Below are 17,039 nucleotides of genomic sequence, written 5' to 3'. Positions count from 1 at the left end.
CACTTATCGAGGCTTACTGAATACGAGTAGCCTTTTTGGCCGATAAGTGCCTTATCGACGCTTACAGAATGAGGCCCTAAATGTAAGTTGCTATTTTACAGATTACTGGATGGCTGCTGTGCCAAATATCACCCTGAGCTGTAAAATTAAGTTCCACCGTATGACAGTATTGCCAAACCGTTTCCATGTTATCACGAGGCTTCGGGTAAATCCTTTTGTTTTCATTGGTATCCGGACACCTTTCTGGTTAGTAAAAGTTCTGTATCTGTGCAGACAATGGAGATTTGGAAGACTAACTGGATTCCAGTGTCTCATGAGGGCAGGTTTGCAATACTGATTATCTCTTGAATTGCACTCAGAGCTATGCTTCATTAGTCAGCCTACCTATCCTCAGCAGTGGTCTCAGCACTCAATATATACAGTTAGGTCCAGAAATAATTGGACACTGACACAATTTTCATAATTTTGGCTCTTTACGCCACCACAATGGATTTGAAATGAAACAACCGAGATGCAATAGAAGTGCAGACTTTCAGCTTTAATTCAAGGGGTTGAATAAAAATATCGTATGAAACGTTTAGAAATTGCAACCATTTTTATACACAGTCCCCTTATTTCTGGGGCTCAAATGTAATTGGACAAATTAACACAATCATAAATAAAATGTTCGTTTTTAATACTTTGTCGAGAATCCTTTGCAGGCAATGACTGCTTGAAGTCTGGAACGCATGGACATCACCAAATGCTGGGTTTCCTCCTTTGTGATGCTTTGCCAGGCCTTTACTGCAGCTGTCTTCAGTTGTTGTTTGTTCGTGGGTCTTTCTGCCATACGTTTGTCTTCAGCAAGTGAAATGCATGCTCGATCAGGTTGAGATCAGGTGATTGACTCGGCCATTGCAGAATATTCCACTTCTTTGCCTTAAAAACGCCTGGGTTGCTTACGCAGTATGTTTTGGGTCATTTGCCATCTGTAAAGTGAAGCGCCGTCCAATCAACTTCGCTGAATTTGGCTGAATCTGAGCAGACAATATATCCCTATACACTTCAGAATTCCTCCGGCTGCTTCTGTCTTCTGTCACATCATCAATAAACACTAGTGACCCAGTGCCATTGTAAGCCATGCATGCCCATGCCATCACACTGCCTCCACCGTGTTTTACAGAGGATGTGGTATGCTTCGGATCATGAGACGTTCCAAGCCTTCTCCATACTTTTTTCTTCCCATCATTCTGGTACAGGTTGATCTTAGTTTCATCTGTCCAAAGAATGCTGTTCCAGAACTGGGCTGACTTTTTAAGATATTGTTTGGCAAAATCTAATCTGGCCTTTCTATTCTTGAGGCTTATGAATGGTTTGGACCTTGTGGTGAACCCTCTGTATTTGCTCTCGTGAAGTCTTCTCTTTATGGTAGACTTGGATAAAGATATGCCTACCTCCTGGAGAGTGTTCTTCACTTGGCTGGATGTTGTGAAGGGGTTTTTCTTTAAAATGGAAAGGATTCAAGATCATCCACCACTCTTGTCTTCCCTGGACGTCTAGACCTTTTTGTGTTGCAGAGCTCACCAGTGCATTCTTTTTTTCTCAGAATGTACCAAACTGTTGATTTGGCCACTCCTAATGTTCCTGCTATCTCACTGATGGATTTTTTTTTTGCAGCCTAAGGATGCCCTGTTTCACTTGCATTGAGAGCTAATTTGACCGCATGTTGTGGGTTCACAGCAACAGCTTCCAAATGCGAATGCCACACCTGGAATCAACTCCAGACCTTTTACCTGCTTAATCGATGAGGGAAGGCCCGCTGCTATCCCAGGTACAGGATACACAGGGAAGGCCCGCTGCTATCCCAGGTACAGGATACACAGGGAAGGCCCGCTGCAATCCCAGGTACAGGATACACAGGGAAGGCCCACTGCAATCCCAGGTACAGGATACACAGGGAAGGCCCGCTGCAATCCCAGGTACAGGATACACAGGGAAGGCCTGCTGCATTCCAAGTACAGGATACACAGGGAAGGCCCGCTGCAATCCAAGTACAGGATACACAGGGAAGGCCCGCTGCAATCCCAGGTACAGGATACACAGGGAAGGCCCGCTGCATTACAAGTACAGGATACACAGGGAAGGCCGCTGCTATCCCAGGTACAGGATACACAGGGAAGGCCCGCTGCAATCCCAGGTACAGGATACACAGGGAAGGCCCGCTGCATTACAAGTACAGGATACACAGGGAAGGCCGCTGCTATCCCAGGTACAGGATACACAGGGAAGGCCCGCTGCAATCCCAGGTACAGGATACACAGTAAGAGAATGGAAACAAAAGAAAACAGCGCACAACGCCAAATAGTGAAGCAAATTCAACAATATATTATCAAATTAAAAAGGGGGTAATATATCTGCGTACATGAAAAAGATTGGTAAAAGGCATGTAGTGTGTATCACACTGTTTACCACTCGGCAGCTGTTAGCTGTAGATTCAGGTGCTTGTTTCCCTCTGCTGATGCAGCTCGGTTGATTCTGGGGCAGGACGTCAGTCTTTCACTCCCAAGGGGATTTCCCTTCATGCAGCCAGGTTCAGCAGCTGGAGTAGTAGTTAATTCTACGAAACGCGTTGGATGTAACACTCTATTGCCTTATATCTGCCTATATTGGCCTTTGTCTATACACTGGCCTGTCCTGTTTTTATTTCATCCTGTGTGCTGTTTTGGACACTTGTGAGAGACTTTGTAAGACTGTTCAAACTTCCCTATTGAATCCACCACTGCTGTGGAGACAGTGACGTCACTACACAGCGTCCCGCGACGGAGCGGCATCGTGGCACGCTGAGGGCACCCCAGTGAGCTGCGGTCTTACCTCTGTGCAGAGGATATACCTGCTGAGGTATAGGAGCAGCTCCATATCGGCCAGGAAGCCGGAGCGATTTCAACGAGCCCCAATACCAGCTGCTGAACCTGGCTGCATGAAGGGAAATCCCCTTGGGAGTGAAAGACTGACGTCCTGCCCCAGAATCAACCGAGCTGCATCAGCAGAGGGAAACAAGCACCTGAATCTACAGCTAACAGCTGCCGAGTGGTAAACAGTGTGATACATACTACATGCCTTTTACCAATCTTTTTCATGTACGCAGATATATTACCCCCTTTTTAATTTGATAATATATTGTTGAATTTGTTTCACTATTTGGCGTTGTGCGCTGTTTTCTTTTGTTTCCATTCTCTTAGTGTGTGTGGGGTGCTTGAGCCACCCCTGTGTTTACAGCTGCAGACGCCCTTATCCCCAACACGGTTATGTGGCATTTATTATTTAATGCATAATTATCTCACTGTGGGATTTGTGGTTTAACTTTTTATTAATTTTTCATCACTTATTTGATGGTATAGTCACTGCACTGTGTATACTTCTACATTTATACTTAATAGGTAGTTAGGTAGTAGCGCACAGTTTTGTTTTTTGTTTTTACAGGATACACAGGGAAGGCCCGCTGCAATCCCAGGTACAGGATACACAGGGAAGGTCCGGTGCAATCCCAGGTACAGGATACACAGGGAACGCCCGCTGCAATCCCAGGTACAGGATACACAGAGAAGGCCCGCTGCAATCCAGGTACAGGATACACAGGGAAGGCCCGCTGCAATCCCAGGTACAGGATACACAGGGAACGCCCGCTGCAATCCCAGGTACAGGATACACAGGGAAAGCCTGCTGCTATCCCAGGTACAGGATACACAGGATAGGCCCACTGCAATCCCAGGTACAGGATACACATAAAAGGAAGAGTAGAGGCTCCACGGATTTTATAAATGCAATAATTTATTGAAGCCAAATAAAGTGTCCAATGGCTCGGCTGCCACAGCAGCCTTTGTCAAGGAGTGTCACGGACATACTGTCCTCTACCACACACGATGTTGGCACCATATAAGTAAACATTAATTATGTGCATGAAGTGAATGTCAAAGGCCTTCTAAATAGTGTTACAAAAACGGAGTTTGGAAAAATCTTTCCAGCTACAGCTTGTAGAGGGAGAGGGGGTTGGCCCGGTATTAAAGGGGTTGCACCCCATATGGCCACCCCCTGACCTCACCAGGGAGGCAAGGGGTTAACTGGACTGCGGTCCACGAATGTGGTTTACACCTTATCATGTCATGAAAAATGTATGTTCCCCTGTTCCCATGTTTCATTATAATCCTGTATTTTAATGTTTTAAAGTGCATTTCTGTATCTCCAGGTCTGGAGGTTGCAGAGAGTTGATATTTGGCCAATGTGTGGAGTCACTGTAGGCATTAAGAACTGGCAAATTTCGACCCACTGAGCCCACCAGAATGGAAATTATTAATATGTGTAGATATTAAAGTATATATGTATGGTATTTTGGATCTGCTCTGAAAATGCAGACCATCTGCTATGCTAATAGGTCATGAAGGGCAGCCGGCTGATTGAGCCTAAGCACTGTGATCAAAAGTTAACTGCCCGGATTGTTTACACTAAGTACTAATCAACAGACCAAGTACTAATTAACAGACTCTGCCACTCTAATTGTTACCTGAGGATGGAGAATCATCAAACTGGAGTGGTTTGTAAGTGTTATGTCTACACCTACAAACAATGCAGATACTTCATTTGATAGACTGGTTGTCGCCCCTGATTTAATTATGGGGCTACCCATAGAGTCCCAGTACACGGGCTAATTAGCTGGGGGGCATGGGTTAATCTGTGTCTCCACGTTAGGGATAATTGTTCACCAATAGTCTGTATTCAATGTTTAGAATAGGGTTACACAGGTATATAAACTGTGTCAACCCTACAGTTTTTAGTTCTTCTTCTGATACCATCTTGAATGTCACCGGATTGCTGGAGAATTGCTAGCTGATACTTCTCCATCCCCCAACCCTAAGTAAGTGTTACCTTCTTGTCTGTTAATTGTACTATATTGCTGTGTTCACTTTTTTAAGGAATAAATTATATTTTATTATATCTAAGCCTCGTTCAGTTCAACCCAGATATTTGGTGTTCATTATATCTTGTCATAAGCTACCGTGACACAGCTCAACCCCGTTATAGCGCGATCCGCTTATAACGCGGTTTGAGCGTGGACACCGAAATATTAAAAAAAAGGTTTTTTTTTTACAGCACACTGCACACAAACACTGCACACAGACACTGCACACAGACAGCACACTGCATATGCAGGCACACAGCACACAGACACAGCACACTGGCAGGCACACAGACACAGCACACTGCACAATGCACACAGAGACTGCACACTGGGCAGGCACAGCACACTGAACACAGCACACTGTACACAGACAGGCACACAGGCAGGCACACAGCACCCCCCTCCCTACCTCTGCTGCTGGGGGGATCGTGTGCTGCTGCTGGGGGGATCGTGTAGGGCGGCTGCTGGGGTACGTGCGGGGGGGAGTGCAGGGACTGCTGCGGGGACTGCTGGGGGGAGTGCGGGGACTGCTGGGGGAATTGTGACTCCACCTCCTCCCGATCGGGCACGCGGTGGCCATTTAAAAAAAAATTAGCGTGACTCCGGTTATAGCGCGGTCGGATCGGGTGGCCCTCGAGGACCGCGTTATAACGGGGTTGAGCTGTATTGTGTTTTTCTCAGGTATTGTTTGTGGTGAGCAAAATATCCCATTTTGCTGTGTGACCTAGTACCCAACAACTGGGATAATCAGATTTATATAAAAATGAATAGTTCATACAGCTATGAAAGAGGAAGAAAATGAAAAGTCATTTGCATTCTTTTATTTGGTCCCCATATACAGTATATGCCTGACTGTAAAAACTGACCGATGCCAACTTCAGTTGTTTTACACACACGCTGACATATTCTGTGCAGTCTGAACTATTCAAGTAATTGATGATAGGACGATTTCAAGCCTAAATAAGAATTATGCTATATTCTCTATATGCATATATATTCAGCATTTAACAAGTTAAAATAAGTCATTTAGTGTTAAGTTAGAAATTACATTGGAAAATGATTAGCTGCCTCTGCAAAGATAAGAAGATAAATCAGTCTGAAGACAGGCGGGTGTAGAAATGTATGTGTGATGAGTTGCAACAGTTTGGCATCAAAGGTTAGTTAAATAGTTAGTAAGACAATACAATAGAGATAGGTCTAAAAAGCTTAGGAACAGAGGATTCACTATAGTTACTAAGTGACAGAACAAAGAGGTTCTTCTAAATCAAAGTAATATTGCTAAAGTAAGAAAAAGTGTTCTAATGTTGATGATTAACGAAACATTTTGGGCTGACACTGAGAAAAACAGGTGACTGCTATGTTTAGACTGGCTAAGGAAATTTATAAAGAGTGTATTTGGATTTATAGAATTCAGAATCATTTAACACCTAGCTAAGAACAATGATAACGATTCTCCACTCTATAACTGCATTCTATAGGCCTGAGTGATGCAACTGACTGAAATGATTCTGTAAAAGATGTGTTCTATTGTCTATAAATAATTGTCTGTGAATAAATTGATAAAAGAATCGGATCATGGACTATTTGATATATATTGAAAGGTGGGACATTTATTTGCACCCATCTAATGAGCAAATGTTCAGTAATGTGATTAAAAACCATCAGCTGGTGAATGTCAAACATAATTTTGTAAGAATACAAAAACTTAAGGCACGGAAGTAGTTTCAGGGCCAACTGCAGGAATCAAGTAAAGAAATATTATATTTAATGCCCATGTTAATCAATGTACATACATGTTTTGATGTGTGGGTAAGCTTACTGTGATCTTCACATAGATTTGCCAATAAATACATTTATAGTATGAAAACAATGCGCTGTATCAGGTCCAAGGTATGTGCTTGCATTTTCTCTTCATACAAGTACAGCACACAGCTACAGTAGGTCATCTTCTTGTGAAAGAAAGACCATGTTAGAAACATGACTTGTAAAACACCAGTGCATTGTCAGCTCAATGACAAGGGAAGTGACAGTGTTACCAGTCTCTGCCTTTAACCTCATGTAAATGTCCTCAGAGAATATCCCCGAGTCTCTTTGAAGAGCTGGTCTCATTGATTCAACCAACCAGTTGTTTAGCAAATTTGTACAGCACTTTATAAGCAAAACATTGCCAAGGAGACTGAGGCCGGCTGAACATGTGATAATAGAGACGCATAACATACAATGATCAAGAAGTTCAAGTAGCCAAAGAGATGTCCTGCTTAGCAGCATCTTCACATATCAGTATTTGTTAAAACATACTGCGAGTACAAAGTGTCTCCAACAGGGGGTGGGGGATAAAAATGCAGGTCTCCAACTGGTAAAGTTGGGTCTATACTGTACTACTAGTGCAAAGTATTGTTTTTTATGCTTCATAGATACGCCCACATTAGTCTGAGCTCTTTGCTACTGTAATATGCCGATTGTAAAATGTATAGATTATTACAATATTTTTTGAGATCATGTGTTCTGCAGGTGATTAGTCTAAGAGACCTGAACAAGGACTGCTCTATCTGCATGGTTACAGCACAAACCAGCTTTGGTTGTAAAATGGGGATTAACCTGGGGAGTTGTTACTTTTGGACTCATTACAGCCAAGGCTCCTTTCAGCAGTGACCATGCAGCGCGTCCTATCTTTCTTCACAATTTGGAATAAATGGTCCATTTATAATAAAAACACCTGCATCTCTATCACAAATCTTTCCCTGTCAGTTGCCTTTTTATCCTTCGTCGTAGATACATTGCAGTAACAGCACTGCATAATATAAGCATGAAGAAGGAGGCACAAGCCAGCTGGGTATATGCTGGGCTGTATCTCGCTGTGAAATGTTCATGCCTGGTTTTGTAGTCTAGGAACACAGCCTCAAGCTGTGAAAGTGTGCAGAGGCCCAAAAACACATGGAATATTTGGTGCCCGTGCCCAATAATGTCACATGCGCCTGGGAAGTATTTTTCAGGAACAGGAAAGGAGAAAAAATATGCTGCGAAGACAAAGAAGATGATTTGTAGACAGTGGAACCAGATAGCATTGTCTGTGCAGCCTTCCATATGGCAGGTGATTATTCGGTGAATAATTGGACTTACGTCTAACATGTATGCTAAACCTGATGGAACCACCTGACAGACTTTTCTCATGACAGAATAAGGTCGTTGGTACCGATACTTGGCATAGCAGCAACCAACACAGGACATCCAACCCAAGAAAGCAGCTCCTGGTAAGAAGAAGGGCCAGGCCTTGTCATGCCAGGCTTGGTTGGAGCTGTAGTAGTAGTGTACCAGGGCACTGCCATACTGGTAGGTGCTAACTCCAACATAGTCCATGAAGTAGAAAGTGTAGTGAGCTAACTCTGATTTGGATTGCAGCAGGTGAGCGAGGACACTGCAGGTGAGATTGGTGATCGAGGCTAGCACATAGATATACAGAGGCCAGGATATAGATTCCCAGGAAAGAGACTCGGCCTCTGCGAATGACCTGAACCTAAGAAGTACCACCAAGGCCACCAAGAGATGTGTCCAGACATTGATTGATTCGTTGTGCTTCTGAAAGAGGCTGAAGAAGTAGTACCGCCAGTCTTGATCTGTTGGTCGATACCCTGTCTGGATGTAGGGTTCTCGGAAAAGGTGAGGGACGTCGGAGTCCTTGACAGTAGAGGGCATCTTTGGAAGGCCATCTTCTAGGAGCTTGGGCAGGCGGTAAATCTGCTGGGCACTGATGGATAGAGCGCTAATACATTTAACAATTGCTTTAGTCATGGTAAGAGTGTGATGTCCGAGGAATTGATTAGCACAATTTGATATTGACCTGTAGTGAAGAAGAGCAAACATAAAATTAAAATGATATGAAGATAACACAAATGAATGCAGAATATCCATTGTGAATACAGCGCAATGCACGATGTCCCCGTTATGCATCTTTCTACATTAAATCTATTTACAAAACTAGATTTAATACAGAATAGTAGAACTAGATGCTTGAAAATAATTTGAATAAATGTAGCCCTGTAGCTATTATTCTGTCCTCCTCCTGGCAGTAATGCCTGGTAAGGGTAGGTATACCAGGAGTAATCATGGGTTTTCCCCACTAATTGCAATGCAGTGAGTCAGAGTAGGTAGTGTCATCAGGCCTTGTGTCCAATCAGAGGCACAGGGTGGTGCTTACTGGATCTGTACTTAATGCATTATACTTCCTGATTTAGCCAGTCTGCCTCTACCATGATAGAGGCTGGTTTACCCAACTAAGCTGTCAGGGCTCTTGCAGTTTGAGGCCCTCCCTTAGGGGAGCGGTGGAAAACCAATACCTCTTATCCCACAAGGGGATAAGGGAAGAGCAAGGACCACTCTCGGTGCTGTTGGCTGGGTGTGAGTCCAGGGACATCCTGAGTGTGGGCACCCTCTAAGCTGCTATCAACTGCTGCTGCTGAATACAGAATAAAGGACACTTTGTTTTATAATACCTCCTGCCTGAGAGTGAAGTCTATTAGGAGGGGAAGAGATTCTTCTGCAGAGACTTCTCCCCATACACCTGGGGGCTGCACGAGATGAAGGCGCTGTGAGTACTATTCGGGCAAGACCCCAGAAGCCTGTGCTGCCATTCCCCTATACCACCATGCGGGAGACCCAGGGCCCCCTGTTACCATCAGGTATGCACCACACTAAGCCATGCAACCGGAGCGAGTTTCCCACAGAGAGGCCCTATGTGAGATTGGGTGGGGGAAACAGGGTTACATAAATATGAGAGAATTCAAGTCAAGACTTGGCCAACAATGGCATTGTTATCAGACAGTCATTTTTTAGTTTTGCTTTAAGGCCCCAGTGCCTCTTCCGGTGTTAGAAATTGTCTTTACCTTTTCACCTATTAATGAATCAGTAAACCCAGCAGCAGCTGCATGCAGAAGAACAGTATAGTAGATGTAGACCCGCTATTCTCAATTGTCTGGGAAATGTCAAATCACTGCATCACTATAGCATCATTTGATCATTTCGATAAGGTTCTGTAACTGGCCGTTAACACCTTCAAGAGGGGAGGGGGGTGTAAGAGAATGGTGGGGGGGAGAGGGGGAGAATAAGAGAAAATGGGGGGGAAGAAGGGGGGATGAGAGAGAATGGGGGAACAAGGGGGAGAGAGAATGGAGGGGAGGGGAAAAGAGGGAGAATGTGGGGGGAAGAAGGAGGGTGATTAAGAATGGGGGGAATGAGAATTAGAGGAGAAGATGTGGAGGAGAGTATGGGGGGGGAGGAAAGAGAGAGAATGGGGGAGGGAAAGGAGAGATAATGAAGGAGGAGTTCGAAGGGGAAAGAGAATGGGGGGAGGAAGGGAACAGAGAGAGAATGGGGGGGGGGAGGAAGGAGAACAAAGAGAGAACAAGGAAGGGGAGATTAAGAAAGAATGAGGGGTTAGGGGAGAGAGAATGGGGGGAGAGAGAATGGGGGGAGTAAGAGTGAGAGGAAGGGAGAAAAGTGAAGTGAGAGAAAAAAGGGGGAGAGAGGGGTGTGTATGTGTGTGTGCAAAAGGGGGGAGAGAACATACAAAAGATTCATAAATGCTGTTAAAATGTACAGGATTACAGTGGGGGGGGGGGGGGGGTTGTGTGGTTGGGTCAGAGGGAACTTGCTCCGGACACAAACCTACAAAGTTCTTCCTGTGGTCCTACTTCTTTCTAGCTTGGGATAAATAGGTAGTGGATATAGTCAGCAGGAACACTGGATGTAAGTCTGTCAGTTACACATGTTTATCTGTTTGACTAATGGTGGCACTGTGATTATTTTATAAACCAAAGAACAAAGCTAAGAATGTTAATGGCTATATAATGTGTGTTAATGATGGGATAATTTGGCAAACACCGTAAAACCATTTGTTCATCATAAAAATGTTAATTGTAAAAAATATTTTTAAATAGTTATACTTTTTTTTTTAAGTGTCATTCAGCTGCTGTACATTTAACTTGCTAATTACTGTGCTTAGTAATTTTCTATGTGGACTGCTCCTTTTAAAGCTGTACACTATGCAATATCCTACATGTTTTATTTTTTATTTTCTGTAATATGAGAAAATACTTTATTTAAAAAAAAACATCAACTCTGAATGACATTCTTAATGTATTATAATGTAACAAGCATTTTTGTTTCTATAGCAAAGTCTATAGTATTTACAAAGTCACATCCCCTTCCTCTTCTGAAACAGGTTCTGGCACACCCCTTTTTGAGCCCTGCCCTCTCTCTAGCAGTGCATCAATTGTATCTAGTTACTGCCTTCGGGCTGTTACATACAGGATGCAGCCGTGCGGCCGCGCGTTCCTATGCGAACGTGCGTGCACGTGCCGCATGCTTTTCCTGTATATAGTGCCGGGAGCTGCAGGTAATGTGTATGTGTGTGTATGTGTGTGTATATGTTGTGAGTGTAAGGAAGATTTTTTTTTGTTGAGTGTGTGCATTTATTTACCCCCTCCCCCCACACACACACACATCCACGCATACAGTACATACATACACACATACATACATACATACACACCAATACATACATTTGAGCGCAGGCAGCAGCGCGAAAAGATGAATTTCTTCATCTTCGCCGCTGTCTGTCGGCTCCCCTCTCCCTGCCGTGCGCGCGCGGCCCTTCTATAGAAAGGCTGACTAACGTCAGCCAACTAAAAATCCGCGCGCGAACGGCGTAGCACGCGCCCGGCACTATAAAACGGGCCTTCTCCGCAGTACTTTGTATCTTAAGCTAATTACTTATCATTGTGTGGATGGTATTGATGCACATATTAAAGGGATTTTTTTAAACGGCAGCTCGGACTGCTGCTTTAAACAGATACGCAAGTTGCTTTGTCAGTGCATACTCAAATTGCTGAGTTGCCACAACACATTGCGTGACTATCAGGTATGCGGGGTTTGAGTTACCTAGACACCTCATGCAAAGGACCTGAGTTACTATGTAACACACAGAAGTTGTTTGTCAAGTCACAGATTGTACAGATAACATTTCCAGTATTTCAGCAAGAACTTGTGCATGGAAATGTGTGGTCTGGTGAGAAGCTGGAGGAAGAGGGCAGAGACCAGACTGGTCAAAAAGGAGATGGGCAGAACGGGAGGATCGAGACAGAAGGGGAAAGTGACCAGTGGGGGGTCTACATCCTAAGGCATTTTTTTCAGTGTGGAAACAAAGTATTCATTTCACTGGCTTCCTTAGAAAGCTCCAATCACTTAAAGCAGCAATTCCACCCGATCACTTTCAGCATTAAAACTGAAGGGGGTCACCCGGGGAGGTGGGGGTCACCCAGGGAGGTGGGTGTCACCCAGCGAGGTGGGAGTCACCCGGTTCCCGAGATACTTATTGGTGTAATTGCTGGTGTTTTGCGCCCTCCATGGGGAAAGACAATGGCTGTAATTATTTGCGGATCCCGCAGTCCATTAGGAAGTCTCAATGTCCTATAGAACGGACATTTAAATTCTCAGAGGAAACACTGGTAACTAGACTGGTAATATCTCAGGAACAAGGGGGTCCTCCAAGCTAAAAAATAACCCACAAGTTTGTCTCTGGAGGATCCAATCCCCCCCTCCGCCCCCCCTCCGCTCCCCACCGGTTCCAATTCTGTAATAAATCCAGTGTTATTTTTGGCACGATTACTGCTTTAAAGTATCAGTGAAATACAATAAAATAAGTGCCCCCTACATAAAAGCAAAAAATAGGAACGGGAATCCCTGCCCCAGAGAGCTTACAATCTAAGTGGAGATAGAGACAGAAGGGGAAGGGGTGAAAGCCAGAGCATGATGGGGGGGGGGGGTAAGTTCCTCTGTGTTGGTGTGGGGAGCACAGTCCGGGCTATTGAAATGCTTCAATGTCTTTGACTCTTCCAGAAATAACGCCTGCCGGTATTAAAGCCAATCTATCGGTGGGTGCCAAGTCTGCACGGACTTGGTGAGAGTTGCCTGCTCCCACCACATAGTAACACACTAATAACGGACCTTCACAGCAGGGTCTTCTATTCCGATTGGAGGGGGTTGTATGTATAAGGATTAAAGAAGCTACCCACATTACAGACTGGCCGTGTGGGTCAGCAGATGTCATGTTTATAGTGTTACAGTAACTGGTTCTCTCTGTTCTGTATGGGAGGCGTCATACATTTAAACTTACAAAGCAGTGTTACTTGGTATTGATTTATATTGCATAGATAACATACAAGGGGCATTCAAATATTTCTACCAATGTACTTGTAAGTCATGATTTTGTTCTTCACTTGAGTTAATCTTGACCTACAGAGACTCAATCATTCGGCCACTTTCTTTTATTGTCCTACAATTATATCCCACATGTGATATTGCTATCAGCCTCAGGGGCCCCTTCCCATATGCGCTTACTGTACATTTTATATCATGTTATTGCCCGTATTTGACTCAGTGCTACTTCGATTGTGAGCTCTTTAAGGTAGTAATTCCCCTTACATACTTATATATGTATGTCTCAAATGTACATGCACACACACGCACACACGAAGATACATGTACAGTATGTTGTCCTGTTTATCCAATGCTGTAGATGTATCTCGTATTATGATACTGTATAATAAAATAACCCAATAGTAATAATAATAATAATTCATGATAGTCTTGCTAGATCAGAGTCGGGTGGTGGTTGGGGGTACGGGGTGCCCCCACTTTAAATGTACCCACCTACAGAAGAACATTTTTTCAGAATAGGGAAAACATTTTTAAGCAGTCTCTTCTTTTGTCCTTTTGGTCTAAATATAATTAACTACAGCTGAGAAGTGAAGACATATTTATTGCCACCACTTAGCAACTAGAAGCTCATTTAGAAGTGCACTCCTAGGCATTAAAACTTAACATTTAATTGGTGAATAGAATAAAATAAGTTCTTAACATAAAGTGATAATATTAACTACATATAATGTACTATGGCGGGAGGGAATGAGGAGATGATAGATGGCCGAAGTATATAGTAAGGTATGCTAGTGCCTAATAGTACATAGCAAAAGCAGTGATACCAAATTGGCCTTAATTGGGGAGTTGGTTACTCAGCTCAGAAAGCTCAAAAGTGCTTACCCTGTGTATGAGTATTGTGCGTCATGTGGCATAGCGTACCGAGCACCCAACCTGTATTGATAAATAGCCCAAGTCAGTGTCCTGCTACTAAATATAATATTTAAGCTAATAGATATAATCACTGTATGTGCAACTCAATGACAGGTTGGTGGTACGTGGATTGATTCTGCGCCCAATGACGTTTAACAATCACTCTACATAGATGGTATACCAGGAAAGCTATTGGTAATAAAAATCCAGGATAAACTGATACTAAACACTCACTTGGTCTAAATATAGCCTAACATTCTGGAAAATAAGGTCCAACGAGTTATGGGCAATTATTTAGCAAGAGAAGAAAAGAGTGGGCGGCCCTCCCCTGGGACTTGTATCAAACATGTAATACATTTAATTAAACGGGTGTGATTAATGTTTCGGTCCCACTTTGGACCTGTTCCAAGATATATAATAGTGATACAGTGCTGCTACTTTTCTTTTTGCATTAAACTTTTTTTTTTAAATCTACTTTTTAAGACCTGTGAGGGCTTTGTTTATTTGATGGATAGATAGATACGATACGATAGATAGATAGATAGATACACATATACACGTACATCCGACAGTTAAGGACTTGAAACAGCAGTCACATCGAGGTGCACGGAATGGGACGGACTAGAACAGGAACCATCAGTATCTTAAATTGTGAGAAAAATACTTAGATTTATTACAGAATGAACGTTTCGGTCTAAAATAGGGCATTTATGAAGATAAAGGTCCTAATGTATTGGGGGCCATAAAATAGATTTTGCAATCAATGTATTTTTCTCACAATTTAAGAGACTGCTGATACACACACACACACACACACACACACACACACACACACACACACACACACACACACACACACACACACACACACACACACACACCATTCCTTTACTAGTACATTGTTAAGTGTTTAGCTTTGCTAATGAGGCAATAATGCATTGACAACATACTGAATATGGAGAATACAATCAGAGAGATCTACTAGACTAGAGTAACTACGAGGTCTGCAAAGTGTGAAAGGACAAAGCACAATCTTTATTCCCGTGGGATCCCAAACTTATCTTTCTGAAATCTGCAGATGTGTACAAAGCTTGTACTGTAGATTTTGAAAAAACAGGTAACAAAATGTATTTTCTTGGAATTGATAATCAATGTATTATGATTATTGGTATATAGTAAAGTATAACAAAGACACCATACATCCTTACCACGAAGATATCACTGTGTAAGTTTAGTACCGGAGGCGAAACGAGCAGGCGCTGAATCTCAGAAACATGCCTCTCACCTCAGCCTTTCCCAAATTGTATTCTATTGCCCACTCAGGAACTTCTGAATAATTAAATCCCATCACATCCTCAAATTAGTATATAATAAGGGGTTCTCATATATCTGGTTATTTCACAAATTATTCTACCCTAATTTTCATAGGACCATAGAAACTCATGTTGGATGAGATATATTTGGCCAACCTTATATACACAGACATGTAATAGCAAATAAAGAACACACACACACGGAAGGGGCTATTTATCAGGGTCTACAACAGTGGGGCAAAAAACAGCTCCAGACTTATCCATGAAAAATGTTTCCATTGAAAGCAATGGGATTGATTATTTGTTAACTCTGGTGTACAGCAGGTTCTTTGCTCCAGTTTTGCAGCCAGGAGACACTAAAAACCCCTTTAGTATTCCAATTTGATTAACTACTGTACAACCATAAACCCTATCTGGTCTTTGCTAAAACCTATAGTTGCCATGTACCCGTCCTAAACACTACTCACTTACAATGTTGTATTACTCCCACTACTCCTGTAGAAGGCCGTCCCATAGAGTGCCCACCTAGCCAGGGAACACACACCTTCTACCAGGATACCAAATCCACTCACTACCTTAATAACACCCATTATAATTATACTATGCGTGTTATAATTATATATGCACTGCACAATACAACCTTATGCTATATACAGTACTTCATTCTAATTATTTCATCCGCTTTTCTATTCTGAATCTTGATTTCACTCCTATGATACAAGTGTTACAACGGGCTTGGGAAAGGGTCACTGATTGAGCCATCTGTGCTGAAGCAGGGATATCCTAAAAGCCTGACATATTAGTAGCATTTGAGGACTGGGGTTGCTCACCCCTGGAGTAGTGAATAAGCTGCTCTCTAGTGCTGATCCTGTATGTCTGATAACCTATTATACACGATCATCAATGTTAAACATGTCAATGCAGAAGATATGACCAGCGCCGCATGCAATGCATCACTGGCCCCTTCAGGGACAAAGGCCAAATAATGTTTAGATGTCCAACAACCTTAAACTAAAAATAACCCATCATCTTACCATGCTCCGGGACTATGTCTCTCCTGTGCAGTTCTCACACGAGCTGTGAAGCATGGAACAGCTCAAATACAATACCCCACCAACCTGCTGAACAACTGCATTTTTTTTTTATTAGGCACAACACCCCTCCCAAGTCTACTCTTGTGCTGTTACTAGGCCGGTCACCTGTGAAGGCGTCGGAAACAATAAATGGCACATTCTGCATACCTGGAGTCACGTACGGCACACCTGTGAGCATGTGACCTGCATACGGGACAAGGGTTAATACACAGCTCTCTAGCTGGCCCACTTTTCACCTTCGCAGAGGTCGCTCAAATTAACAATATCTCCCCTCAATCCGTCCCCATATACCATCTGTCACAGACAGGACACTTGTGAGCATGTGACTTAGATATGCAACCAAGGTTAGTACACACGGCTACTCTAGCTAACTCACCTTCCTGCTGCGCAAGGTACTTTCAATGAGTTAATATTAACTCTATTCTGACTCCTGGACACTGTGGCAAGTGGTAGAGGCAGGTAGTTCACTCACTCCCTTTAGATGCACAGAGTCCTTCTTTCTTTCTTTTCGTTATAATAAACAATAATAACAAAGGAGGGGAACTGTGGGTAAGTGACATAAGTGGGGGAGAG

At 43.2% G+C, this 17,039-nt stretch overlaps 1 protein-coding gene across 2 annotated transcripts; it reads right to left on the bottom strand.

Moving 5' to 3' along the window:
• Nucleotides 1–5,752: 5,752 nt before the first annotated feature.
• Nucleotides 5,753–16,793, bottom strand: LOC142493892 (membrane progestin receptor beta-like). 2 transcript variants are annotated; one of them, XM_075598596.1, is made up of 2 exons: nt 16,614–16,793; nt 5,753–8,771 (listed from the first exon to the last, which is right to left on the bottom strand). In XM_075598596.1, exon 2 carries the CDS (start codon nt 8,720–8,722, stop codon nt 7,661–7,663), a length of 1,062 nt encoding a protein of 353 aa, XP_075454711.1. In that variant the 5' UTR covers nt 8,723–8,771; nt 16,614–16,793; the 3' UTR covers nt 5,753–7,660. The 2 variants fall into 2 exon arrangements, with proteins under 2 accessions (XP_075454711.1, XP_075454710.1); XM_075598595.1 differs by lacking the exon at nt 16,614–16,793 and adding an exon at nt 16,407–16,529.
• Nucleotides 16,794–17,039: the final 246 nt, after the last annotated feature.

Source organism: Ascaphus truei, chromosome 4 (assembly GCF_040206685.1).
Source record: "Ascaphus truei isolate aAscTru1 chromosome 4, aAscTru1.hap1, whole genome shotgun sequence".
Lineage (NCBI taxonomy): Eukaryota > Metazoa > Chordata > Amphibia > Anura > Ascaphidae > Ascaphus > Ascaphus truei.
This window is presented reverse-complemented; position numbering and strand designations above follow the sequence as displayed.